A 27,688-nucleotide genomic window follows, 5' to 3' on the forward strand; every position below is an offset into this window, starting at 1 on the left:
TGGACATTATTTAATTTTTGTATTCTGTATCAGAGTTCCTCCGGTTGTTATGAGTATCATGCCAAGCTGTATTGATTTAACGAAGAAGCTGATTTTCTTGTAAATACGTTTATGTTTTATAGGCAATTTAGCTCTGCCCTCTGTCTCGCAATGAAAACAGTTTTTTTAACGCTGTTTGCAACACATAGAAACCGGAAATAGTGACTCGTAGTTGTAGTTATTGAGTTTCCAGACGAGAGAGAATCATAAAGATGACAGGAAAACAACAATGAAAATTCGACAATAACAATGGAAGCGGTCCAAAGTCTTACAAAAAAGAAAGACAATATGGAAGGAAAATTCAAGCTTACTACGACGTTTTGGAAGATGTAAGTTGGTACATGTATACGTTGTTTACATTGTGGACGAGCTAACGTTAGGGAGCTCAAATTAGGTTATCTTTCCAATAATATGTTGTATGTCAATCAATGCTGCTTTTATTCAGTCTGTCTTATCAACAGTGGTGGAAAAAGTACTCAGTTGTCATACTTGACAAAGTACAAAGTAAATGTTATACATCAAATTACTTATATTAAGCAAACCAGACCACATGTTGTTCTTGTATTTTAAATTTACGGTCAGCTAGGGGCACACTCCAACATTCGGACATGATTAACAAACACAGTATTTGTGCTTAGTGAGTCCGCCAGATCAGAGGCAGTAGGATGACAACGCGTTATATTGATAGGTGCGTGAATTGGACCATATTGCTCTAAGGCTTGGGCATTCAAAATGTAACGAGTACTTTTTAGTGTCAGGGAAAATATATGGGAGTAAAAAGTACATATTTTCTTTAGGAATGTAGTGGAGTAAAAGTTGTAAAGTACAGATGCCCCAAAAAACTACTTAACTAGTACTTCAAAGTATTTCTACATAGTCACTACTTATCTAACGTTAGAAACTACGTTCGTGCGTGTGGTGGGGCTATAATATTAGGCAAGAAATATGTTTTCCCTTCATTAATCATTTGTGTGTTCTCTTTTAGTAAGGCTTTGGAATGGAAGGTCCTCTGGTTGATGCAGAGGGCTTCCCTCGTGCAGATGTTAATGTGTAGGAGATCAGAACAGCAAGGGGCAGGATTTCTTGTAAGAATGCTTGTAGCACTGCTGTGCAATATAACATGTTTTGACTGACACATTACTTGACAACAGTTAGACAACCTATTTACAGTGATGCAGTGCGTTGCTTCTGGCATGTGTAAAGGGTTGCCTTGCTCATGTACTACTGCCTACTGGACTTTCTCTGCTTATTATGGCCACCTTATCGACGTGGCAGGTCTACAGAATGATCACAAAGCCATCATGGTGGAAATCGAGGAGGCCCTGCACAGGTTGCATGCTCGAGAGAAGGCAAAGGGACCAGGGCCAGGCAGAGTCCCAGATTGAGTCCATGGAGCAGGAGGTCACCATGCCCTTTCCCTTCGCGTGTGTGGATGCTGTCTCACAAGGCTCCCCTGCCTGTCAGGCTGTGAGTGTTTACAGTGCCTAGATTGACCTAAAACACATATAGAATTTGATTACAACACTGACATGGGTATTTACTTAGTGTGTTTGTTTGTGGTATTTAAGGGTGGTTTTGTTTTCAGTTATGAGAAATTGATGTTTTTCCCCCATAGTTAGTGATGAAATCATAGCGTTTGGATCCGTCAACACAAGGAACTTCCAGAACCTGCAGAATATTGCCTCAGTGGTTCAGCATAGTGAAGGGGTATGTTGGTCTGTGATCAGAATAATCTTGTTATAACCGCTTTTATTTTATTGTTCATATGCCAAATGACATTATCATGATAATGTATCATGATGACAGCAATATGAAATGCAGTCACTACATTGATAACATACCAGGCATGACATGTTGTCTTTCCATTTTCTCTGTAGAAACCATTAAACGTTATATTGATTCGAAACGGCCAGAAGACCCAAATGGGCCTTACCCCACAGCAGTGGTCAGGGAGAGGTTTACTGGGGTGAGTTTCCTACCTATTGAGCTGGATATTAGACTGATTTCTATTTGATCTAATTTTACTGTAGTTCACATTTGATAGCATGGATGTTAAAATACATGCCATGCCAAGATGCAAAAAAGAAACATCCCTTTTTCAGGACCCTGTCTTTCAAATATAATTCGTAAAAATCCAAATAACTTCACAGATCTTCATTGTAAAGGGTTTACATTTTACATTACATTTTAGTCATTTAGCAGATGCTCTTATCCAGAGCGACTTACAATTAGTGCATACATTATTAATTTTTTTTCATACCCCCTGTGGGAATCGAACCCACAACCCTGGCGTTGCAAACGCCATGCTCTATCAACTGAGCTACATCCCTGCCGGCCATTCCCTCCCCTACCCTGGACGACGCTGGGACAATTGCGCGCCGCCTCGTGGGTCTCCCGGTCGCGGCCGGCTACGACAGAGCCTGGATTCGAACCAGGATCTCTAGTGGCACAACTAGCACTGCGATGCAGTGCCTTTAGACCACTGCGCCACTTTAAACACTGTTTCCCATGCTTGTGCAATGAACCATAAACAATTAACGAACATGCACCTGTGGAACGGTCGTTAAGACACTAACAGATTACAGATGGTAGGCAATTAAGGTCACAGTTATGAAAACTTAGGACACTAAAAACACCAAAAGAAAGATGCCCAGGGTCCCTGCTCATCTGCGTGAACATGCCTTAGGCATGCTGCAAGGAGGCATGATGACTGCAGATGTGGCCAGGGCAATAAATTGCAATGTCCGTACTGTGAGACGCATAAGACAGCGCTACAGGGAGACAGGACGAACAGCTGATCGTCCTCACAGTGGCAGACCACGTGTAACAACACCTGCGGGACAGGTACAGGATGGCAACAACAACTGCCCGAGTTACACCAGGAACGCACAATCCCTCCATCATTGCTCAGGCTGTCCGCAATAGGCTGAGAGAGGCTGGACTGAGGGCTTGTAGGCCTGTTGTAAGGCAGGTCCTCACCAGACATCACCGGCAACAACGTCACCTATGGGCACAAACCCACCGTCGCTGGACCAGACAGGACTGGCAAAAAGTGCTCTTCACTGACGAGTTGCGGTTTGGTCTCAACAAGGGTGATGGTCGGATTCGTGTTTATCATAGAAGAAATGAGCGTAACACCCAGGCCTGTACTCTGGAGTAGGATCAATTTGGAGGTGGAGGGTCCGTCATTGTTATGATTAATTTTCTGGTATCGGTAAGTTCAGGATGCAAGAGAGTAGTCGAACACTTAGATGGAGAGTTGATTCATAGTTATTTAATAGTTACAGTACTGGATTCATCTGACAAGCGCTACGGGCATAGCCTATTGTCATCCAAATGACTTTACATAGAAAACCTCTGTTTATATAATGCTTTCAGAACTAATTCCATCCAACATTTGCCAACCATTATTGAGTGCCACTCATCTCCTACAATAGGATCCCCCTACATGGTATCGTGTGGCACCCTAGCCAGGCCATTTCATCACGTACTCCTAAGTTTAGCACCATTGGCCCCCAATCTATCTTGGCACGTAGACCTTCTGTCACACACCCGTGACATAACTAACACATGGCGTGGCCTTATCCTTTCTATATGAGATCAACGACATTAACCAAAATGGTATAAAAATACGTTATATCAGTCATGGTCTGGGGCAGTGTGTCACAGCATCATCGGACTGAGCTTGTTGTTATTGCAGGCAAACTCAACGCTGTGCGTTACAGGGAAGACATCCTCCTCATCCTGACATGACCCTCCAGCATGACAATGCCACCAGCCATACTGCTCGTTCTGTGCATGATTTCCTGCAAGACTGTCAGTGTTCTGCCATGGCCAGAGAAGAGCCCGGATCGCAATCCCATTGAGCACGTCTGGCACCTGTTGGATCGGAGGGTGAGGGCTAGGGCCATTCCCCCCAGAAATGTCCAGGAACTTGCAGGTGCCTTGGTGGAAGAGTGGGGTAACATCTCACAGCAAGAACTGGCAAATCTGGTGCAGTCCATGAGGAGGAGATGCACTGCAGTACTTAATGCAGCTGGTGGCCACACCAGATACTGACTGTTACTTTTGATCCCCCATTTGTTCAGGGACACATTCAATTTCTGTTAGTCATGTCTGTGGAATTTGTTTAGTTTTTGTCTCAGTTGTTGAAACTTGTTATGTTCATACAAATATTTACACGTTAAGTTTGCTGAAAATAAACGCAGTTGACAGTGAGAGGACGTTTCTTTTTTTGCTGAGTTTATATCTAAGAGAGATTGATTATTGACTGCTTATTAATTGTTTTTCCAACAGATGTAACATTGTACCCATCCAAAAATGATAAGGATCATAAGGTGACATCTTCGGGTCAACCTTACCACTAGCTCTGCGCTGGTATGCCACTGGGTGGCTATGAGTTAGGGATATGTTTGAGCCCATAGATTAGAAGACTGCCATTTTCAACTGATCCAATGTCAATTTCATGTTCTAATAAAAATTATTGTTTAAGGTTGTTTTCTGTGTGAGTTTACATTTGCTTTCATTGTGAAAATTATATTTTCTTCAGATGACATTTCCCTTTGCCCAACTCATCACCTGAAGAAAAGTTACAACAAATGAATTGCCAAAATATGAAAAAAGTGTTAATCAGTCTTGGTCATGCAGGTTTCTCCTTGCAATTACTTTTTGATATTTGACATTTACAAATTGCATGTGAGAGGCCCCAGACATATGTCTGGCAAGTCTTTGCTCTGGCCACTCCCCTCTCTGTACAGCAAGTGTATCCAGGCAACAAGATGCTTTCATGCCAGACGGTGCTGTAGGTTCATGCGTTTCTGGAGTGAGTATGTTGCTGTTAAACTACAACTGTCGATTAAATATTTAGCTAAAATAGTGCATTTATAGTTTACATTGTTTAATCGTTTTATTTCTTCGTTGTGAAAAAAACTTGCTGTACCACTCTAATGAAACAGCCCACTTGCTAATAGTTAGCGTACGCTAGCTAGCCAATTTATTATTGAACACAGTCACACCTTGCTAACGTTAGTAGAAGTAGGAACCTAAGTAGGTTTTAAATTAATACTGGTTGAAAATAGCTATTAAACATAGCTAGATTGGGGGCGTAATACATTTATATATTTTTCATCAACAAACTGACAACTAAGCACATTGTGCTCCAATTGGTTTGTTGTTGCTAGCTACTGCCCTCATGGTACCCATCCTATCAAATGGCATTTGTCTATTCTCTGAAAACACACCAGGCCTGTGATGAGTTGAGTCATGTCAGGCGTTGGAACCGAGAGCAATGACCCCATGCCAAGCCCTCCAGAGGAGCAGCAGGCCACAACTGGCACCAAAGAGGAGCAGCAGCGAGACAAGGATGGAGAGGATCTGCATCAGAGAAAAGAGGATAGTAAAGGGGAGGGTGAAAGGAGTGATTGTGTCAGTGGACAGAATTGGGAACCCAAGACAGATTATCAGAATCCAACTGTCTCTCAAGTCCACACAGCCACTAAAATGACACTATTACCAAAGCAGAAGTCCCCTCATGTAAAAACGAATGCACTGGTAAATGCAACTAGCCTTTTATCATACACATTTTATTCAACTGTATATCTAAGAAACAAAGTACAATATCTGAAAAATGTAATGTGTTTGGTGACAGACACTGGAGTGGGCCTTTGGGATGAACAGGGCTCTTCCGGTCTTCAACCTTCAGGACCAGGATCAGCTGGTGATCCTGTATGGTGGCACCAATGTAGCCGTCATGTACGACCAAACCTCAAATTCACAACATGTCCTTCAGGTAAGGCCCAGCAGTTGCCTCAATGCACTCAACAAGGTCAGAAGTTGACAAAAGCCTGTGGCTATAGGGAGTGAGTGCTATGTCTATGCTGTTAGGAATGCCAGTGTTTGATGGCAAAGGTAAAGCCAAAAATAACTGTTCAAGGCAAACAGTACTGACATAAACTTGAAGGTCACCTTCCACAGGGTCACAGCAGCCCCATTTCATGTTTGTGTGTGAGTGAGGACAGGCGCTGGCTGGTGACAGCAGACCGAGGACAGGAAAGTCTGGTGATCATTTGGGACTCCTTTTCAGGGTAAAACTATATTCTAACAGTACGTTCATATTTTTGATGTATCTGTTTCAATTTGTAATTCTGAAACAGTGGTTGTTTGGCTTATGTTTCAGGATTCCTGTGCGGACATTATTTGACAGTCACCCTGAGGGCGGTGTTGCAGCTTTGGCACTGTCAAAGGACTCCAAATACCTGGTAACAGTTGGAGCTGGAAATATTCAGGTAAGCTCAGGGTTGGGGAAGCTACAATGAAAATATAGTTTACCAAACTACCAATTACTTCACACTGGAAGAAGTTAAGCTAACCTAAAGAAAAATATATAATAACTTCTTAAAAGTCGTTCACTACATCCGTTTGGCAGCAAGCACTTCGTGAAAAATTATCATATCTAAAATGTCAGACCTTTAGAATGGCATGGCTGCCAAAGTTTTACTATTTATTTTCAGTAATACCGATTACCCCACCGAAGACATTCTTTAAAAAAGGTATACATTTACATTATTTAGCAGACGCTCTTATCCAGTGGTCCTCTGTAGCTCAGCTGGTAGAGCACGGCGCTTGTAATGCCAGGGTAGTGGGGTCGATCCCCGGGACCACCCATACACAAAAAAAAAATAATTATGCACGCATGACTAAGTCGCTTTGGATAAAAGCGTCTGCTAAATGGCATATTGCTCATCCGCAGAATCTTTTTACGTGTCTATTTTCAAAGGATAAAGCTAAGAATATTAACTTCATAGTTAAGAACACTATAACGATATGGGAAAAAATTTAACATTTTACAAGAACCAGTATCACGTGGTCCTCTGTAGCTCAGCTGGTAGAGCACGGCGCTTGTAACGCCAAGGTAGTGGGTTCGATCCCCGGGACCACCCATACACAAAAATGTATGCACGCGTGACTGTAAGTCGCTTTGGATAAAAGCGTCTGCTAAATGGCATATTATATTATTATATTACTCCCTAGATGCACAACCTGATGGAACAATCCTTGGATAGATTTTCAGAATTAATCGATAAATTGGCCCACATGGAAAACTAAAGTTATAGAAACTGTAAATGACTTGGTAACAGGAAATAATTGTATTTCCATGACAGAATAAAAAGAAAAATTTGGACTGACCAATGTAGATACTATCAAATACACACAACTTAAAAGTTACATATCACGAAATGTTGATTAGAAATATATTTCCCCTTGAGGGAATCTTATTTGAGTCAGAAAAGGATGTTAAAATGATAGGGAAGATATACAAAACCTTGCAGAGAGCATATCTGTGATGAGTACTGAGGATACGAAGAAATCAACAATGTAAAGGTTTACTTAACACTGCGCAAGAGAACAACAAAGCGTGCGTGCGTGCGTGCGTGCGTGCGTGCGTGCGTACATGACAAGACACTAACAATCACACACAACACAACACTGAATAGTCCAGGGCTATATAGGGGTGGTGATGAGATGATGAGGTGCAGGTGCGCTGGAGGTGATTAGGGTGCGTTGGGTTTCCATTGCGGTGTTGCCAAGGTGGTGCGCTCAGACCGGTGGCTCAGTAGTCCGGCGAATCAGAGCACCAGTGGGGAGCAACCGGAGGAGACGTGACAATATCCAACTGACAATCTCCTAGAAAAAAATATAAACTATTGGAACCAAGATTTAAAAAGAACTGATGTTGGCACAAGATGGAGGGAAAGTTGGAGCATAACTAACAAAATTACAGTTAACGAAAATATATGCTTAATCCAGTATAAACTAATGTATAGAATGTATTTATAAGAGACAAAATTCACAAATTCTAAAGCACAACGGCAGAGTCATGTCTCAAGTGTAAAACTAATGACTCAATAATCAGTCCAGAAGTTGTAGGCGGAGCTAGAAAGTGGGCTGTCAGAAGTATTACAAAGTAAACTTACTTTTAATCCATCTGTCTGCATATTTCAAGACATTGCATATGGGGGGTGTAGTTAGATAGAATAATGTGTAATTCAGCTGAACCAGCCGAGCTGCTCTTTTTTATAAGGCCCATGTTAAAGTTGAGGGGAAACATAAATTGTGAAACCTACCAGTGCTTTTTTGAATGTTCAGATGAGTGTGTGTCCCAATTTATAATGTTTAGGTGTATGTTGTTAACTGAACTTAAATAGACATACAGTGGACAGGACTTTCTGATCTGTTCACAGCGAGTTTGTATATGGGACTGGACAAATGAGACAGAGGATCCATTGTGTGTAACTGAGCTCAACCCGGAGTATGGTTTTCAGGTAAGCTTTTATGGTCTCACTATATTTAAGATAGTGTATATACAGTTGAAGTCGGAAGTTTACATACACCTTAGCCAAATACATTTAAAATCAGCTTTTCACAATTCCTGGCATTTAATCCTAGTAAAAATTCCCTGTCTTAGGTCAGTTAGGATCACCACTTTATTTTAAGAATGTGAAATGTCAGAATAATAGTAGAGAGACTGATTTATTTCAGCTTTTATTTCTTTCATCACATTCCCAGTGGGTCAGAAGTTTACATACACTCAATTAGTATTTGGTAGCATTGCCTTTAAATTGTTTAACTTGGGTCAAACGTTTTGGGTAGCCTTCCACAAGCTTTCCACAGTAAGTTGGGTGAATGTTGACCCATTCCTCCTGACAGAGCTGGTGTAACTGAGTCAGGTTTGTAGGCCTCCTTGCTCGCACACACTTTTTCAGTTCTGCCCACAAATTTTCTATAGGATTGAGGTCAGGGCTTTGTGATGGCCACTCCAATACCTTGACTTTGTTGTCCTTAAGCCATTTTGCCACAACTTTGGAAGTATGTTTGGGGTCATTGTCCATTTGGAAGACCCATTTGCGACCAAGCTTTAACTTCCTGACTGATGTCTTGAGATGTTGCTTCAATATATCCACATAATGTTCCTTCCTCATGATGCCATCTATTTTGTGAAGTGCACCAGTCCCTCCTGCAGCAAAGCACCCCCACAGCATGATGCTGCCACCCCCGTGCTTCACGGTTGGGATGGTGTTCTTCGGCTTGCAAGCGACCCCCTTTATCCTCCAAACATAACGATGGTCATTATGGCCAAACAGTTCTACTTTTGTTTCATCAGACCAGAGGACATTTCTCCAAAATGTACGATCTTTGTCCCCATGTGCAGTTGCAAATCGTAGTCTGGCTTTTTTATGGCGGTTTTGGAGCATTGGCTTCTTCCTTGCTGAGCGGCCTTTCAGGTTATGTCAATATAGGACTCGTTTTACTGTGGATATAGATACTTTTGTACCTGTTTCCTCCAGCATCTTCACAAGGTCCTTTGCTGTTGTTCTGGGATTTATTTGCACTTTTCGCACCAAAGTACGTTCATCTCTAGCAGTATGACGACTGCGTAGTCCCATGGTGTTTATACTTGCGTACTATTTACATTTTAGTCATTTAGCAGACGCTCTTATCCAGAGCAACTTACAGTTAGTGAGTGCATACAATTTTTCATACTGGCCCCCCGTGGGAATCGAACCCCCAACCCTGGCGTTGCAAACGCCATGCTCTACCAACTGAGCTACATCCCTGCCGGCCATTCCCTTCCCTACCCTGGACGACGCTGGGCCAATTCTGCGCCGCCCCATGGGTCTCCCGGTCGCAGCCGGCTACGACAGAGCCTGGATTCGAACCAGGATCTCTAGTGGCACAGCTAGTGTCTTAGACCACTGCGCCACTCGGGAGACTTACTGTTTGTACAGATTAACGTGGTACCTTCAGGTGTTTGGAAATTGCTCCCAAGGATGAACCAGACTTGTGGAGGTCTACAATTTTTTTCTGAGGTCTTGGCTGATTTCTTTTGATTTTCCCATGATGTCAAGCTTGGAATTTTCTAAGCTGTTTAAAGGCACAGTCAACTTAGTGTATGTAAACTTCTGACCCACTGGAATTGTGATACAGTGAATTATAAGTGAAATAATCTGTCTGTAAACAATTGTTGGAAAAATGACTTGTGTCATGCACAAAGTACATGTCCTAACCAACTTGCCAAAACAATAGTTTGTTAACAAGAAATTTGTGGAGTGGTTGAAAAACAAGTTTTAATGACTCCAACCTAAGTGTATGTAAACTTCTGACTTCAACTGTAATTGAATACATTCATATGATAATATCTGCAATAATGTATGACTTTACAACATGTTCTGATTTCAATTCCTTTTCAGAAACACATCCTTTTTAATCCCAATGACATCACTCAGCTGCTCAGCAACAGTGAGAGCCAAGTCTTATTTTACACCAGGGCAAGTACCACAGTTTTGTTGTACTCGTGGTTTAACACTGCTACAGTTAGTAACTAGCGTTACAGTATATGATTGTCAGTTATTTCTTTCAGGACAAGCAACACCTTGATTATATTGCCCCAGACCTCTTGGACAAGGTAAGGACGCTAGCTGTTTAGTTGTTTATAGAACCTGTAATCATGTCATTGTACTAATCTCCACATTCACTCTCTGGTGGTTTTACCATCTTTCAAAAGACTTTCAACAAGGTTGTGGGCATGCTGAGCCAGTCTGTGTTCCACTGGAGGGGGCTTCAGGCCCTCTCGGCCACCTCTGCAGGCAACTTGGTGCTGTGGGACATGGTTAGGGCCTCCTCTAACTCAAGACCTCTCATTAGGAGAGCCATCAAGCTCATCCCCCTCCAGAAGGACGGCATCACCGTGCTCACTCTGACTGACAGGTGAACATGCAACATTCAACGTTTCAAACTACGCTGAAACAGGAGCTTTATCCTTCTGCTTGGAGTTCAACTCCCTTACCACTATTGAAGTATTGTTCTTTGTATTGCAGCCTGATATGTGTAGCTGTTGTTCTCTAACTGTTGCTCTCCTTGTATATCCCCATGGTCTTTAATTATTTAGCTTCATTGTGACTGGTGACACTCTGGGCCATGTGAAATTCTATGATGAGAACTTCAAGCTCATCAGCTGGTACAGTGAATTCAACCTGGATCCAATCACATCAATCTCCTTTTCCAAGGAAGTTCCACCTAACAGCAGCCAGGGTTTTCTGGAGGACTGCACTCTGGAAGCCAAGATGTTTGTTATCCGGTGAGAATCAGTGTGATGCCAGTTTGTGCCCCAGTGTATGTGAAACGTATCTGCTTTGTCCTCCATCCCCCTCTAAACCCCCCTCTCATCTGTAGGAACTTTGTCCTGTCTACAGTCAGCTCGACGGTGGTACATGTGAATACACAGGGTGGTGTGCCGCAGACATTGCTGCGCGAGCATTGCGAGGCACTGCATGCTGTGGCCTGTCACCCCCAGCAACCAGTTGTTGCCATGGGTAGCCACAGCGGCATCCTGAAGGTGTGGGACTATGAGCGCAAGGTGTCCATCTGTAGCAGGGTCTTTGAGAAGGAGAGGCATATTCAGTGCATCGCCTATGACCCCCAAGGTGACCCAGCAGAGGCTTTTTTTTGTCTTGTTTAATTTCCTTTACAGTAAAACTATATTCATATGTAGAAAGATCTCAAATTTTCTGAAATTCGATTTGTGGTGTAGGGATAACTTCCCTTAGAACATATTATCTGTCTGTGTGTGAGTTGGCTTAGCTTTGACCAGGCTATCCTGTGTGTGTGAACAGTGGCATAAAGTACTTAAGTTAAAATACTACTTCAGTATTTTGGGGGGGTATCTGTACTTTATTTTACTATTTATGTTTTTGACAACTTTTACATTTACTCCACTACATTCCTAAAGAAAATAATGTACTTCTTACTCCATACATTTTCCCTGACACCCAAAAGTACTAGTTACATTTCGAAGGCTTAGCAGAACAGAACCTTTTTCCAACTCACACACTTATCAAGAGAACATCCCTGGTCATCCCTACTGCCTCTGATCTGCCAGATTCACTAGATTCACTAAACACAAATGCTTCGTTTGTAAATTATGTCTGAGTGTTGGAGTGTGCCCCTGGCTATCCGTTAAATAATAAAGCAAGAAAATCATGCGGTCTGGTTTGCTTAATATAAGGAATGTGAAATTTACATTTTAGTCATTTAGCAGACACTCTTATCCAGAGCAACTTACAGTTAGTGAGTGCATACATATTTTATTTTATTTTTCATACTGGCCCCCCCGTGGGAATCGAACCCACAACCCTGGCGTTGCAAACGCCATGCTCTACCAACTGAGCTACATCCCTGCCGGCCATTCCCTCCCCTACCCTGGACGACGCTGAGCCAATTGTGCGCCGCCCCATGGGTCTCCCGGTCGTGGGACCAGGATCTCTAGTGGCACAGCTAGCACTGCGTGCTTATACTTTTACATTTACTTTTGATACTTAAGTATATTTAAAACCAAATACCTTTAGACTTAAGTAGTATTTTACTGGGTGACTTTCACTTTTACTTGAGTCATTTTCTATTAAGGTATCTTTACTTTTACTCTAGTATGACAATTGGGTACTTTTTCCACCACTGTGTGTGAACAGGATTTTATTTGGCGGTTGGCTTTGCCAGTGGATCTGTCCATGTACTGGATGCTTGTACATTGCTGAGTGAGGCAGAGGAGCGCTTCAACTACAGCCAAGACTGCATTACTCACATGACCTTCTCTCCAGACTCCCTCTACCTGGCCACAGCGGTGAGCAGACACACTATGTGGTTCTGGCATTGGGATTGTGTGTTTTGTCCTATATTTTTATTTTTAATCCCAGCCCCCGTCCCTGCAGGAGGCCTTTTGCCTTTTGGTAGGCCGTCATTGTAAATAAGAATTTGTTCTTAACTGACTTGCCTAGTTAAATAAAGGTGAAATAAATAAATAAACAGTAACAGGTTTGAGCCCTCTAATCATGGCTACCCAGACTATTTGCACTGCCCCCCCACCCAATCTTTTTACGCTGCTGCTACTCTGTTAATTATTTATGCATAGTCACTTTAACTCTACCCACATGTACATATTACTTCAACTACCTCAACTAGCCGGTGCCGCCGCACATTGACTCTGCACCGGTACCCCCCTGTATATATATAATAACCCTACTGTTATTTTATTTCTGCTCTTTTTTTCTCAACACTTTTTGGTTGTTTTATTCTACTTTTTTATTAAAAATAAATGCACTGTTGGTTAAGGGCTGTAAGTACAGTGGGGGACAAAAGTATTTAATCAGCCACCAATTGTGCAAGTTCTCCCACTTAAAAAGATGAGAGAGGCCTGTAATTTTCATCATAGGTACACGTCAACTATGACAGACAAAATGTGAGAAAAAAAATCCAGAAAATCACATTGTAGGATTTTTAATGAATTTATTTGCAAATTATGGTGGAAAATAAGTATTTGGTCAATAACAAAAGTTTCTCAATACTTTGTTATATACCCTTTGTTGGCAATGACACAGGTCAAACGTTTTCTGTAAGTCTTCACAAGGTTTACACACACTGTTGCTGGTATTTTGGCCCATTCCTCCATGCAGAGCTCCTCTAGAGCAGTGATGTTTTGGGGCTGTCGCTGGGCAACACGGACTTTCAACTCCCTCCAAAGATTTTCTATGGGGTTGAGATCTGGAGACTGGCTAGGCCACTCCAGGACCTTGAAATGCTTCTTACGAAGCCACTCCTTCATTGCCCGGGCGGTGTGTTTGGGATCATTGTCATGCTGAAAGACCCAGCCACATTTCATCTTCAATGCCCTTGCTGATGGAAGGAGGTTTTCACTCAAAATATCACGATACATGGCCCCATTCATTCTTTCCTTTACACGGATCAGTCGTCCTGGTCCCTTTGCAGAAAAACAGCCCCAAAGCATGATGTTTCCACCCCCATGCTTCACAGTAGGTATGGTGTTCTTTGGATGCAACTCAGCATTCTTTGTCCTCCAAACACGACGAGTTGAGTTTTTACCAAAAAGTTATATTTTGGTTTCATGTGACCATATGACATTCTCCCAATCCTCTTCTGGATCATCCAAATGCACTCTAGCAAACTTCAGACGGGCCTGGACATGTACTGGCTTAAGCAGGGGGACACGTCTGGCACTGCAGGATTTGAGTCCCTGGCGGCGTAGTGTGTTACTGATGGTAAGCTTTGTTACTTTGGTCCCAGCTCTCTGCAGGTCATTCACTAGGTCCCCCCGTGTGGTTCTGGGATTTTTGCTCACCGTTCTTGTGATCATTTTGACCCCACGGGGTGAGATCTTGCGTGGAGCCCCAGATCGAGGGAGATTATCAGTGGTCTTGTATGTCTTCCATTTCCTAATAATTGCTCCCATAGTTGATTTCTTCAAACCAAGCTGCTTACCTATTGCAGATTCAGTCTTCCCAGCCTGGTGCAGGTCTACAATTTTGTTTCTGGTGTCCTTTGACAGCTCTTTGGTCTTGGCCATAGTGGAGTTTGGAGTGTGACTGTTTGAGGTTGTGGACAGGTGTCTTTTATACTGATAACAAGTTCAAACAGGTGCCATTAATACAGGTAACGAGTGGAGGACAGAGGAGCCTCTTAAAGAAGAAGTTACAGGTCTGTGAGAGCCAGAAATCTTGCTTGTTTGTTATTGACCAAATACTTATTTTCCACCATAATTTGCAAATAAATTCATTAAAAATCCTACAATGTGATTTTCTGGAGAAAAAAAATCTCAATTTGTCTGTCATAGTTGACGTGTACATATGATGAAAATTACAGGCCTCTCTCATCTTTTTAAGTGGGAGAACCTGCACAATTGGTGGCTGACTAAATACTTTTTTCCCCCACTGTAAGCATTTCACTGTAATGTCTGCACCTGTTGTATTCGGCGCATGTGGCCAATAAAATGTTATTTGATTTGATTTGATCTACCTTAAAGCCTTAAAATCAAACTAAAGCTAAGAAGTTGCATTTTCCCCTCCTGTTTTGTTGCTACTGTCAGGATGCTGGAAGAGCGGTGATGGTGTTCTGCTTGTACACCGGTAAGAGCATGCAGCGCTGGAAATACCTGGGGAGGCACCACTCCCACTATAAGCCCATCAGGGACCTCCTATTTGGGGTGTACCTGGACAGCACCCAAACCAGACTACTCTCCCTGGGCATGGACCGCAGGCTGGTGAGTCCCAATCCCTCACAATTATTATAGGTGGACTCTGGTTTACTTGCATGCCATGTTTCTTCACATGCTGAACCACTAGACATGCTGACTCACTTTGGATGACTTTGCCTTGGTGTGTGGTGGTGATTGCCCAGGTGGAGTATGACCTGCAGAACAGCAATGAGGATGAGCTGCTGATCCTGAGCTCTGAGCGCATTGAGCAGAGCGCTGTGCCCACCTGTATGGCATGGTACCCACCCCTCACCACAGAGGACTTCCTGCTCACCGCGTCGGATCTTTACAAAATGAAGCTTTTCAACAGCACCACTAAGATGTGCAGGTCAGCAGCCAAATAACAGAGTCTGTAAAAGCATGATTAGTACTCTTATTTTTGGCCATCTCTGTGTCATTGGGGTGTAGTATGAAGGCCACAAATGAATACTTCTGGTTTCTCTTGCAGAAAGACACTCCTTGGCCCCACATACGGGTCTCCAGTTGAAAAGATGGCCATACTTCCATTTTATAAGGACCATGGCCCTAGCGCTCATTACATGGTATACATCACAAAAGACAAGGTAAGTGTTGATTCACTCCCAATCATATCAAACCACCTTCTTGTCAGTCAGACCAAATATGTATGAAAGTTTTCATTTAAGGGGCCAGACTTATGTGTATTTGTTGCCTAATGAAGAGATACTGGTTTCAGTGTAACTTGTCATTGTTATTTTTCAAGGTGGGTGTCCAGATTCTGCCTGTTGATGGGAACCCCCACAAGTCCTCTGCTCTGATCTGCCACCCAACAGGGGTGTCTGCTATGGCCTGCTCCTATGACGGTCGATATGTCTTCACTGCTGGAGGGTCTGACTGCACAGTCCTCTCATGGGAGATTAGTTTAAAGTGAGTAGACCCTTCACTGAATAGACCCTTGAGTTGTCCTGGTGAACTGAATCGTTCTCGCTTGTTGTGTGTTTAGTGCATTAGAGGCTGCTGCATCCCTGGGTGGAAAAGAGCTGATCCCCTTCTACAGCCTCCTGGAGGGAGGGAGAGACGGGAAACTCGTTAGAGTAGGTTAAACGGATATATTTACCATGTAACCATCAATATTCAGAACTGTATAGTTGGTACATATGTTCTTATGGCTGTACAATACTTTTGTGTTTGTTCTGACACTTTCATTTTTCTCTTTAGGAAATGGAGGACTATTTCTATTACTGTCAGCTGCGTAGCCAAGGCATTGACTCCATGGAGATGCGACAAGTGTCCACCCGAATCCCCCTAGCAGAGGTCCCCTTTGTCATGAGGGCTCTGGGCTTCTTCCCCACTGAGCAAGAGGTACAACGTCCTCAATGAGGACTAATGCGATGACTAGGCTAATTTGGAAACGATTTATCAATCTATGACTTTGATCATTTTCTGTTTTCTTTCCTGTTTGTCAATGATAATAACATATTCAGCTATAACAATGAGTTAAGTTCAGTAAAGAAAGAATAATGTTTGTTGATCATGACTCTATCCAGCTGGAGGACATGCAGAACGAAGTCAAGTTCAGCAGGTATGCTGAGTCTGGGAGATATGTGACCGACATAGACCTGGAGGAGTTCATTAAGCTCTACGTCAACCACCGGCCAGCGTTTGGCATCTCTAGCAAGGAGCTACTTCACACCTTCCAGGTCCTGGGTGACCCCTATGTGATGGGAGAGCCTGTGGTGAACAAGGACGAGCTGCTGGAACTCCTCAAGGACAGAGGTGTGCTAGGCTAGCTGCTTAGTCCCCACACGTCTGTTTGCTGTGTCTGTATAATTCTATGCAGGGTAGTGTCAGTATGTACTTATGTTCCCTTGTTCTGAGGCAGTGATGGGATTTCATTCTAATAATACGTCACCCCTCTTTTTGCCTCAGGGGAACACATGACTGAAAATGAGCTGGCAGAATGTTTCACCACACTGTTAGGACTGAATCCAGAAGGGGGGAGTCCTGAGCTGGGAGCTTTTGAATGTGATGGTATGTATCACCATATTCAGTTTAGAGTAGTGTCTGAAAATGTCATAATGAGACTGAAACTACACGGTTTTGATAGTCGACCATTAAAACTGTGTGTGTGTGTGTGTGTGTGTGTGTGTGTGTGTGTGTGTGTGTGTGTGTGTGTGTGTGTGTGTGTGTGTGTGTGACAGATGCAGAAGACTTGTTGGAGAGTGAGATCCCAGAGGAGATTTCCATGGAAACATTTGCAAGTGATATCCTGGGATTCCCCATTTATATTAAAGAGATTCTTCACTCCTCCCATGAGGGAATGTTGTCCCCCTCAGGATCAGAAGTTGTATAGGAATTACATGTACTGTATGTGAGAGTGTGGGGCTCAATCTGTAAAAGACTCATGGGAAGATTGTAGTTCATGAAGCACCCACATACATGAGTGACAGCCATTTCCTCATGGGTGCAGTTTGATGTGACCTTTTATTGGATATTAATTGCTAATAAAGATACATTGGAAACAGCACATGTTATGATGTATTAAAAATGTAGAAGCATTTAATTGCAAATGTATTTAATTTATTAATTCACTATAATTGTTAACCTTATTGTGTCAAGTAAAAAAGTAACATTAATTCATCAATAGCCTACGTGTTAACTTTCTGAGAGACTTTCAAGATAAATGCCGAAAAACTTTTGTCTGAAATAGTGCAACTTCTCTCCTGTCTGTCAACAGAAACACCAAAAATAGTGCGTGCAAGCCATTGAGCTATAAAAGGACGGTAGAAGCGCTTTGCCTGCTCTGCGCTGTCCACGGCGCAGGCGCGTTACTTCCTCCTAGAGCTCGCTTCCGTGTGTTTGCATTGTGTCTAAACTGCCGGCGAGTTTAACATATTTTACCAATAGCTATGTCGGGCAGGTCGGTCCGCGCCGAGACACGGAGTAGGGCGAAAGATGACATCAAGCGGGTTATGGCTGCTGTTGAGAAAGTACGAAATTGGTAAGAGGGAACGCGTTATCTAAGAGAGCAGCAATGCTAGTGGGGGAGGAGAAACCAGGAGAAGAAAGAACGAAATACACATTAAATCAAATTTGGTCGGATGATACATCTGCTCAGGTGTACTGCGCTCTCTCGCCCTGATCTGAGGAGGTCGCCGCTTAAAACACTTATAATGTAGGAATATCTATTCATAAAAAAATGTGGGTTGAACCTAGAAGCCATTTCGTTGCAGTTAGATGAAGCCTTTGCTGTTCGAGCATTCTGTAATGCATGAGAAGCATGGTAGGTTACTGCTTTTTCACTGCTCGAATGGTATCAATATTAACATCACAGCCGTAGTTCGACGACAGCGGTATAGTGAGAATAGTTAACGTTCGCGGGGTTTTAAATTTAGCGCTTGGAGAGGTTCGTTCTTTTGTGTCCTGCAAATAGAGGGCGCGCGTGCGGTGGTGGTGGTTAGACGAACTGTGCAAAGCCCGAATTGCTTTACAATTTTATTTTGTATTACTAATAATATGCCCCTATAGTAATATAACATTGAAATTGTATAGTTTGATGTCATGTGGATTTGCTTGCAAGTAGCCTGAATGTATAATTACCACTAAATTGTGTGCTTCATTTAGTCTAAATAATGTGAGGCTATTATAGGCAGTCATTGGGTGAATTTCTCAAAGGTTTAGAAAGAAGTAACAACAAATTCCTAAACCTCAAATTAACTTGCCAAAGTAAATGCTGAAATACAGTTTCTATTGGGAATTGTAATTTAAATTGATAGTACACTAAAATAGTGTTTTGTTGACATTAAAAATGCAATATATCAATTGCAAACAAGTGTTTCTCATTCCTTGTGTAACTAACGCAGGGAGAAGAAATGGGTAACTGTCGGCGACACATCCTTGCGAATCTACAAGTGGGTGCCTGTGACCGAACCCAAGTCAAATGATGTAAGTCATCCACAGGGTGTTTGGGGGCACCACATTTGCCTAATCGTTTTTGCAGGTCCTTGTAGAATGAGACTGGGAACAGTTACTGAAGTGCGGTGGATGATCACCAACATGTGCTTCCTTTCCTCATGTCCTTTCCAATTCCTTCTGACATGAACTTGTCCACAAAGGTAGCCTACTATATTGAGATAAAGTACATCATTATGTAATACTTAATAAATATGTAATAAATAGTGGCACTTCAGCATTGTATGTGCTATCTTGCAGAAGAGCAAAAATAAGAAGAAAGCCAAGGATGACAAGTACGGGTCGGAGATCACAACACCAGAAAACAGCCCCTCTCCTGGAATGATGGATATGCATGGTAAGCTAAAAAAGGGCAAAATATTTACAAAATTATTTTCTTTGGTTCAATAATAGTTGTAAATTCATCTTTGTCACTTTCTGTATCTCTCAGATGATAACAGTAACCAGAGCTCCATTGCTGACTGCTCTCCCATGAAGCAGGATAACAGCAACAGTGCCAGCCCTGCCCCAGAGGCCATGGCAACTTCCCAGAGTGACAGCAACGAGGCTAAGAGTGACCATAGTCAGTCCCCTGGCAAAGAGCAGCTGAAGAGCACAGACAGCAAGAGTGGTCAGTATATACAGTACCAGTCAAAAGTTTGGACACACATACTCATTCAAGGGTTTTTCTTTATTTTTACTATTTTCTACATTGTAGAATAATAGTGAAGACATCAAAACTATGGAATCATGTAGTAACCAAAAAAGTGTTAAACAAATCAAAATATTTTATATTTGAGATTCTTCAAATAGTCACCCTTTGCCTTGATGACAGCTTTGCACACTCTTGGCATTCTCTCAACCAGCTTCACCTGGAATGCTTTTCCAACAGGAGTTCCCACATATGCTGAGCAGTTGTTGGCTGCTTTTCCTTCACTCTGCTGTCCTACTCATACCAAACCATCTCAATTGGGTTGAGGTCGGGGGATTGTGGAGGCCAGGTCATCTGAAATAGCCCTTACACAGCCTGGAGGTGTGTTGGGTCATTGTCCTGTTGAAAAACAAATGATAGTCCCACTAAGCCCAAACCAGATGGGATGGCGTATCGCTGTGGTAGCCATGCTGGTTATGTGTGCCTTGAATTCTAAATAAATCACAGACTGTGTCACCAACAAAGCACCCCCACACCATAACACCTTCTCCTCCATGCTTCACAGTGGGAAATACACATGCGGAGATCATCCGTTCACCCACACCGCGTCTCACAAAGACACGGCGGTTGGAACCAAAAATCTCCAATTTGGACTCCAGACCAAAGGACACATTTCCACCGGCCTAATGTCCATTGCTCGTGTTTCTTGGCCCAAGCAGGTCTCTTCTTATTGGTGTCCTTTGGTAGTGGTTTCTCTGCAGCAATTTGACTATGAAGGCCTGATTCACACAGTCCCCTCTGAACAGTTGATGTTGAGATGTGTCTGTGACTTGAACTCTGAAGCATTTATTTGGGGTGCAATTTCTGAGGCTGGTAACTCTAATGAACTTATCCTCTGCAGCAGAGGTAACTCTGGGTCTTCCTTTCCTGTGGCTGTCCTCATGCGAGCCAGTTTCATCATAGCGCTTGATGGTTTTTGCGACTGCACTTGAAGAAACTTTCAAAGTCCTTGACATTTTCTGTATTGACTGACCTTCATGTCTTAAAGTATTGATGGACTGTTGTTTCTCTGTGCTTATTTGAGCTGTTCTTGCCATAATATGGACAAATAGGGCTATCTTCTGTATAGCCCCCCTTTTGACAACACAACTGATTGGCTCAAACGCATTAAGAAAGAAATTCCACAAATTAACTTTTAAGAAGGCACACCTGTTAATTGAAATACATTCCAGGTGACTACCTCATGAAGCTGGTTGACAGAATGCCAAGAGTGTGCAAAGCTGTCATCAAGGCAAAGGGTGGCTATTTGAAGAATCTCAAATATAAAATATGTTGATTTATTTAACACTGTTTTGGTGACTACATGACTCCATATGTGTTATTTCATAGTTTTGATGTCTTCACTATTATTCTACAATGTAGAAAATAGTAAAAATAAAGAAAAACCCTTGAATGAGTAGATGTGTCCAAACTTTTGACTGGTAGTGTATGCTACCTAGCACAGAAGGGAGAGCACTGCCTTAGTTTAAACTAAACCATACCATATACATACTGCAACTTGTCCTCATTAGCCCTGCTTTTGTTCTTACCTTTAGGTCTTTTCTAAGAGTAGTGCCAATTTGTCAAAAAATATGGTTTAATTTGACAGGCAGACTGCTTTCATCCAGCCCTCATAATCCCAGAATAGTAAAAAAAATGTGCAGTTGCACAGCTGTCTCAAGATCAAAAGGGTACATGTTATGTCTTCATAAAGGACAGTTGGTGAACAAAATGTTCTTGAATCTTCACCAATGTCATTGGCAGCATTAGCGACATTTCTAAGAATTAACCAATCACCAAACAGAATGGCTTTGAAAACCTTGAGCAAGTTTTTATTTAAATATTTAATCTAAAGATTCATATTGAAAACCATAATCAATGATGAGGTTATAGAATATATAATTAAATGCTAAACAAGGCAGTATTGTAAAAAAATGGCATCTACGGAGAGATTTGTTCACAAGTATGTACTCTGGGCAACAAGAGTTCGTCAAATACACTATATATACGAAAGAATGTTGACACCCCTTAAAATGAGTGGTTTGGCTATTTCAGCAAACACCCGTTGCTGACCGGTGTATAAAATTGAGCACACAGCCATGCAATCGCCACAGATAAACATTGCCAGTAGAATGGCCTTACTGAAGAGCACAGTGACTTTCAATGTGGCACCAAGACCATGGTGCTTGCCTATGGAGCAGTGAGGGGAACGGCACCTCTGTACCTTCAGGCTCTGATCAGTCCCTACACCCAAACGAGGGCATTGCGTTCATCCACCTCTGGCCTGCTGGCTCCCCTTCCTCTGCGGAAGCATAGCTCCCGGTCAGCCCAGTCAAAACTGTTCGCTGCTCTGGCACCCCAATGGTGGAACAAGCTCCCTCACGACGCCAGGACAGCGGAGTCACTCACCACCTTCCGGAGACATTTGAAACCCCACCTCTTTAAGGAATACCTGGGATAGGATAAAGTATTCCTTCTAACCCCCCCCCCCCCCCCCCCCCCCCGCCCCAAATTGTAAAGTGGTTATCCCACTGGCTATAGGGTGAACGCACCAATTTGTGAGTCGCTCTGGCTAAGAGCGTCTGCTAAATGACGTTAATGTGCCCTTGAGCAAGGCACTTAACCCTAATTGCTCCTGTAAGTCGCTCTGGATAAGAGCGTCTGCTAAATGACTAAAATGTAAATGTAAATGCACCGTCATAGGATGCCACCTTTCCAACAAGTCAGTTCGTCAAACTTCTGCCCTGCTAGAGCTGCACCGGTCAACTGTAAGTGCTGTTATTGTGAAGTGGAAATGTTTAGGAGCAACAACGGCTCAGCCTCGAAGTGGTAGACCAAACAAGCTCACAAAATTTGACTGCCGAGTGCTGATACGCGTATTACGTAAAAATCGTCTGTCCTCGGTTGCAACACTCACTACCGAGTTCCAAACTGCCTCTGGAAGCAACGTCAGCACAATAACTGTTAGTCGGGAACTTCATGAAATGGGTTTCCATGGCCGAGCAGCCGCACACAAGCCTAAGATCACCATGCGCAATGCCAAGCATCGGCTGGAGTGGTATAAAGCTTGCCGCCATTGGACTCTGGAGCAGTGGAAACGCGTTCTCTGAAGTGATGAATCACGCTTCACCATCTGGCAGTCGGACAGCGGAATCTGGGTTTGGCGGATGCCAGGAGAACACTACCTGCCACAATGCATAGTGCCAACTGTAAAGTTTGGTGGAGGAGGAATAATGGTCTGGGGCTGTTTTTCATGGTTCAGGCTAGGCTCCTTAGTTCCAGTGAAGGGAAATCTTAACGCTACAGAATACAATGACATACTAGACAATTCTGTGCTTCCAACTTTGTGGCAACAGTTTTACAGTTGGGAAGGCCCTTTCCTGTTTCAGCATGACAATGCCCCCGTGCACAAAGCAAGGTCCATACAGAAATGGTTTGTCGAGATCGGTGTGGAAGAGCTTGACTGGCCTGCACAGAGCCCTGACCTCAACCCCACCGAACACCTTTGGGAAGAATTGGAACGCCGACTGCACTAACGCTCTAGCGGCTGAATGGAAGCAAGTCCCCGCAGAATGTTCTAACATCTAGTGGAAAGCCTTCCCAGACGAGTGGAGGCTGTTATAGCAGGAAAGGGGAACCAACTCCATAGTAATGCCGACGATTTTGGAATGAGATGTTCGACGAGCAGGTGTCCACATACTTTCGGTCATGTAGTGTATTTAGAGAACAGTTTAGCTGTTATGTACTAGACTGGCGAACAGATTGCTGGTTCCTCTTGTGGGCTTGAACAAAGGATTTCACGAAGGCTTACTGTAGTATCTGTAGTAATGAGCTGTTAAAACGGTCTGCCATGCTAATGCCGTTTGAGGACAGAGTTCAAAACTCATCACAAAGTACAGTACACTAACTTGTCATTGCTGCAGTTTTCACCAGGTCACAAGCTAAACACCCTTGAGAAAAGTATTTTCCAATATCAACCCCTTGTTCTGGACATGGATGTGACTCCGCATTGTCTTACTTGCCACAAGATGGTGCTGTAGTGTAGACTTTGAAGTCAGCTACAATAGGGTATTTGTGTCATCACCCAGAATTGGTAATGTCATTTTGGAGAAAATACAGGTTAATAAATCTTCCTGGGTCATTTCACAAACAGACCTTGTCTACCAAGTCCTGCGATAATACACACCAAGCAAGGGCACTGATGCCGACTCTGAAGTTTAAACTATTGTGGAAAGTAAAGAAATGAATAACACAGCAAATTCACTTGCAGTTGCCCCTTGTTAGAATGTTGTTCTCTTTTAATCAGAACTGTTACAGAAGAAGTAGGAATAGTATACAAACACTGTCTTGTCATTTTCTTATTCTATTTGCTTAAAGCATATTGTCTCCCATGGTTATGCACTGAGGCAGACTTTCTGGTATTGCAGGAAATGTTCACCCCTCAGCATTTTCAAACACAAGCACACCCAAGAGAGACCGAAGGTCCACAGGAAGGAATGAACCATCCTCAGACACTCCTCAAGATTCTCAGGTGCTCCCCTCCACCACCATCCAAGACTTGAATGTCTTTGTACAGGTACAGTGCATTGGGAAAGTATTCAGACCCCTTTACTTTTTTCACATTTTGTTACAGTACAGCTTTATTCTAAAATGGATTTAATAATAAAAATGTCCTCATCAATCTACACACAATACCCCATAATGACAAAGCGAAAACAGGTTTTTTGCAAATGTATAAAAAATTATCCTTGATGTTTCTACAACTGATTGGAGCCCACCTGTGGTACATTCAATTGATTGGACATGATTTGGGAAGGCACACACCTGTCTATATAAGGTCCCACAGTTGACAGTGCATGTTGGAGCAAAAACCAAGCCATGAGGTCGAAGGAATTGTCCGTAGAGCGCCGAGACAGGATTGTGTCGAGGCACAGATCTGGGGAAGGGTACCAAAAAATGTCTGCAGCATTGAAGGTCCCCAAGAACACAGTGGCCTCCATCATTCTTAAATGGAAGAAATGTGGAACCACCAAGACTCTTCATAGAGCTGGCTGCCTGGCCAAACTGAGCAATCAGGGGAGAAGGGCCTTGGTCAGGGAGGTGATGGTCACTCACAGAGCTCCAGAGTTCCTCTGTGGAGATGGGCGAACCTTCCAGAAGAACAACCATCTCTGCAGCACTCCACCAATTAGGCCTTTATGGTAGAGTGGCCAGACGGAAGCCACTCCTCAGTAAAAGGCACATAAATGCCCACTTGGAGTTTGCCTAAAGGCACCTAAAGGACTCTCAGACCATGAGAAACAAGATTCTCTGGTCTGATGAAACCAAGATTGAACTCTTTGGCCTGAATGCCAAGCGTCACGTCTGGAGGAAACCTGGCACCATCCCTACGGTGAAGCATGGTGGTGGCAGCATCATGCTGTGGTTATGTTTTTCAGTGGCAGGGACTGGGAGACTAGTCAGGATCGGGGAAAGATTAATGGCGCAAAGTACAGAGATCCTTGATGAAAACCTGCTCCAGAGTGCTCAGGACCTCAGACTGGGGCGAAGGTTCACCTTCCAACAGGACAACGACCCTAAGCACACAGCCAAGACAACGCAGGAGTGGCTTCGGGACAAGTCTCTGAATGTCCTTGAGTGGCCCAGCCAGAGCCCGAACATCTCTGGAGAGACCTGAAAATAGCTGTGCAGCGATGCTCCCCATCCAACCTGACAGAGCTTGAGAGGATCTGCAGAGAAGAATGGGAGAAACTCCCCAAATACAGGTGTGTCAAGCTTGTAGCGTCATACCCAAGAAGACTTGAGGCTGTAATTTTTTTTTTTTTTCACATTTGCAAAAATGTCTAAACCTGTTTTTGCTTTGTCATTATGGGGTATTGTGTGTTAATTGATGGGGGGGGGGGGGGACACGACAATTTAATCCATTTTAGAATAAGGCTGTAATGTAACGAAATTTGAAAAAAGTCAAGGGGTCTGAAAACTTTCCAAATGCACTAACTGCCAAAATAAAGGAAACAAATGAGTAAATGAGGGATGTAAAGTATATTGAAAGAAAGTGCTTCCTGAGTTAGTTAAGCAATTAACATCCCATCATGCTTAGGGTCATGTATAAAAATGCCCAGTTGCCCATTATGTTGTTACCATGACTAGAAGAGATCTGTGACTTTGAAAGAGGGGTCTCAAATGAGCATAGGGGATTTAAAGTGTGTGTGTGTGTGTGTCTCAGTCACCAGAGCTCAACCCAATTGAACACTTATGGGAGATTCTGGAGAGGTGCCTGAGACTGCATTTTCCACCACCATCAACAAACACCAGATGATGGTATTTCTTGTGGAGGAATGGTGTCGCATGCCTCCAATTGAGTTCCAGACACTTGTAGAATCTACGCTAAGGCACATTGAAGCTGTTCTGGCAGCTCGTGGTGGCCCAACACCCTATTAAGACACTATGTTGGTGTTTCCTTTATTTTGGCAGTTAACTGTATGTTTTAGTCAATTAGAAATTTGACTGATGCAGTATAATGAAACTCGTTTGAGACCCAGTATTTTAATATGACAAGCTTAAATGTTTTCTGAAATATTTTTTTATTTGTGCAGGAATCTGAAGATTGTACTCCTCCCAATAAGAAGGGGAAGTTGGAAACTCCCTCAGATTTCCTCAAAACCAGCTAACTTATCTTTTACCATCACCAATTCCTTGATCTGTTTCCATGTCCTCAACCCTCCTGGTGTCATAGCCCCTCCTGTGTCTTCACTTCTTTATTCTTCTGAATTGGTCCAAGAGGAGTCCAGCACCCACCTCTACAACCCACCTCTACAACCCCCCCCCCCCCCCCCCCCCCCCAAAAAAAGACTAAAACTTAAACTAAACCAGGATCAACTGGATAGGACAGGGTCGACAAACTGCAGTGAAATCTTTCATTTTGCCACTTACACACGCTATTGTTTTCCTTCTCCTCCAAAGTATATGTACATATTTTGATTTTAGTCACTTTTGTTGTTTTTGTTCAGGCGGGTCAACACACTGTTTGAATCCTGTTATTATTGGTTGGTTCTGCTGCTGTTCTAACTGTTTATTACTTTGACAGTAAAACATTTATTTAATTTAACTAAAGACAACACCTACATATTTAGTGGCACTCAGTCAGTCGCATATCTACTTCCTTTTCTCCTCTTACGGAAACTCTACCTTGTAGCATAGTCCTGCTACCAGATTGGTTGTGTACCTTGAATTACCAGAATAATGAAAAATGTGTGTTTTAAATAGTCTGTATACTTCACTCTGGTATATCAAGTGCCCTTTGCCCAGTTTTTGTTAACCTGTAAAGCATTTTTCAGTGCATATGTAGGCTGTTTGGTTATAGATGGCTCTTTGAATACCTCACTGGAGTCCAGCAGTGCTGGCAACACTATGTATAGATGATTAAACATTTACATTACATTTGAGTCATTTAGCAGACGCTCATGAGCAATTAGGGTTAAGTGCCTTGCTCAAGGCCACATCGACAGATTTTTCACCTAATCGGCTCGGGGATTAGAACCAGCGACCTTTTGGTTACTGGCACAACGCTCTTAACCACTAAGCTACCTGCCAATAAGTATAACCTTTTATTTGCCAAATGTAAGTAGCCTAAATAGTTGTTTCCTCGTCAGCCTTTGCCCAACTAAAAAGGCCTTTTTCAATTATGGCCTGGCTACAGAAAGTCAAATGTTGACTATTATGTTTATTCTTATTTTATTGTACATACATTTGAGTGGGTTTTAGCTAACTAGCCTATTTATTCCACAAATACTAATTGATTCTATAATGTAAAAAGTTGTTTAAATCTGTTACACAGACACAGCTACAATGCAGAGCATAGGCAGGCATATAGCGATAAGAAGTCTGTTACCATGTACACCAGGGTTCCCCAACTGGCGGGCCGAATTTGCCCCGCAGGTGATTTTATTTGG

The 27,688-nt window shown here is 42.9% G+C and overlaps 2 protein-coding genes and 1 pseudogene across 4 annotated transcripts; all 3 read left to right on the forward strand.

Moving 5' to 3' along the window:
• Positions 1 to 288: 288 nt before the first annotated feature.
• Positions 289 to 4,464, forward strand: LOC311145075 (26S proteasome non-ATPase regulatory subunit 9-like; annotated as a pseudogene). The gene is made up of 6 exons (XR_014615573.1): positions 289 to 368; positions 1,025 to 1,124; positions 1,315 to 1,422; positions 1,655 to 1,746; positions 1,917 to 2,005; positions 4,336 to 4,464. The product of XR_014615573.1 is annotated as a 26S proteasome non-ATPase regulatory subunit 9-like (transcript).
• An 837-nt stretch (positions 4,465 to 5,301) lies between these two features.
• Positions 5,302 to 17,447, forward strand: LOC311144622 (cilia- and flagella-associated protein 251-like; the record flags this gene model as incomplete). Its single annotated transcript, XM_084180667.1, has 20 exons — positions 5,302 to 5,589; positions 5,687 to 5,827; positions 6,013 to 6,122; positions 6,215 to 6,323; positions 8,280 to 8,360; positions 10,287 to 10,364; positions 10,457 to 10,501; positions 10,601 to 10,803; positions 10,985 to 11,173; positions 11,269 to 11,519; positions 12,561 to 12,712; positions 14,969 to 15,142; positions 15,280 to 15,464; positions 15,585 to 15,699; positions 15,858 to 16,021; positions 16,098 to 16,188; positions 16,313 to 16,456; positions 16,642 to 16,870; positions 17,024 to 17,125; positions 17,296 to 17,447. The coding sequence occupies 20 exons, from the start codon at positions 5,302 to 5,304 to the stop codon at positions 17,445 to 17,447; spliced, it is 3,003 nt and encodes a 1,000-aa protein (XP_084036793.1).
• A 461-nt stretch (positions 17,448 to 17,908) lies between these two features.
• LOC311144339 (B-cell CLL/lymphoma 7 protein family member A-like) lies at positions 17,909 to 27,176 on the forward strand. Of its 2 annotated transcripts, XM_084180374.1 has the most exons (6): positions 17,925 to 18,095; positions 18,958 to 19,039; positions 19,307 to 19,403; positions 19,497 to 19,676; positions 24,164 to 24,267; positions 26,333 to 27,176. In XM_084180374.1, the coding sequence occupies exons 1-6, from the start codon at positions 18,004 to 18,006 to the stop codon at positions 26,405 to 26,407; spliced, it is 630 nt and encodes a 209-aa protein (XP_084036500.1). In that variant the 5' UTR covers positions 17,925 to 18,003; the 3' UTR covers positions 26,408 to 27,176. The 2 variants fall into 2 exon arrangements, with proteins under 2 accessions (XP_084036501.1, XP_084036500.1); XM_084180375.1 differs by lacking the exons at positions 24,164 to 24,267; positions 26,333 to 27,176 and adding an exon at positions 19,938 to 21,155 and having other exon boundaries at positions 17,909 to 18,095.
• Positions 27,177 to 27,688: the final 512 nt, after the last annotated feature.

This window comes from Coregonus lavaretus (genome assembly GCF_964263955.1).
Source record: "Coregonus lavaretus genome assembly, chromosome: 17".
In the NCBI taxonomy this organism is placed as follows: Eukaryota; Metazoa; Chordata; class Actinopteri; order Salmoniformes; family Salmonidae; genus Coregonus; species Coregonus lavaretus.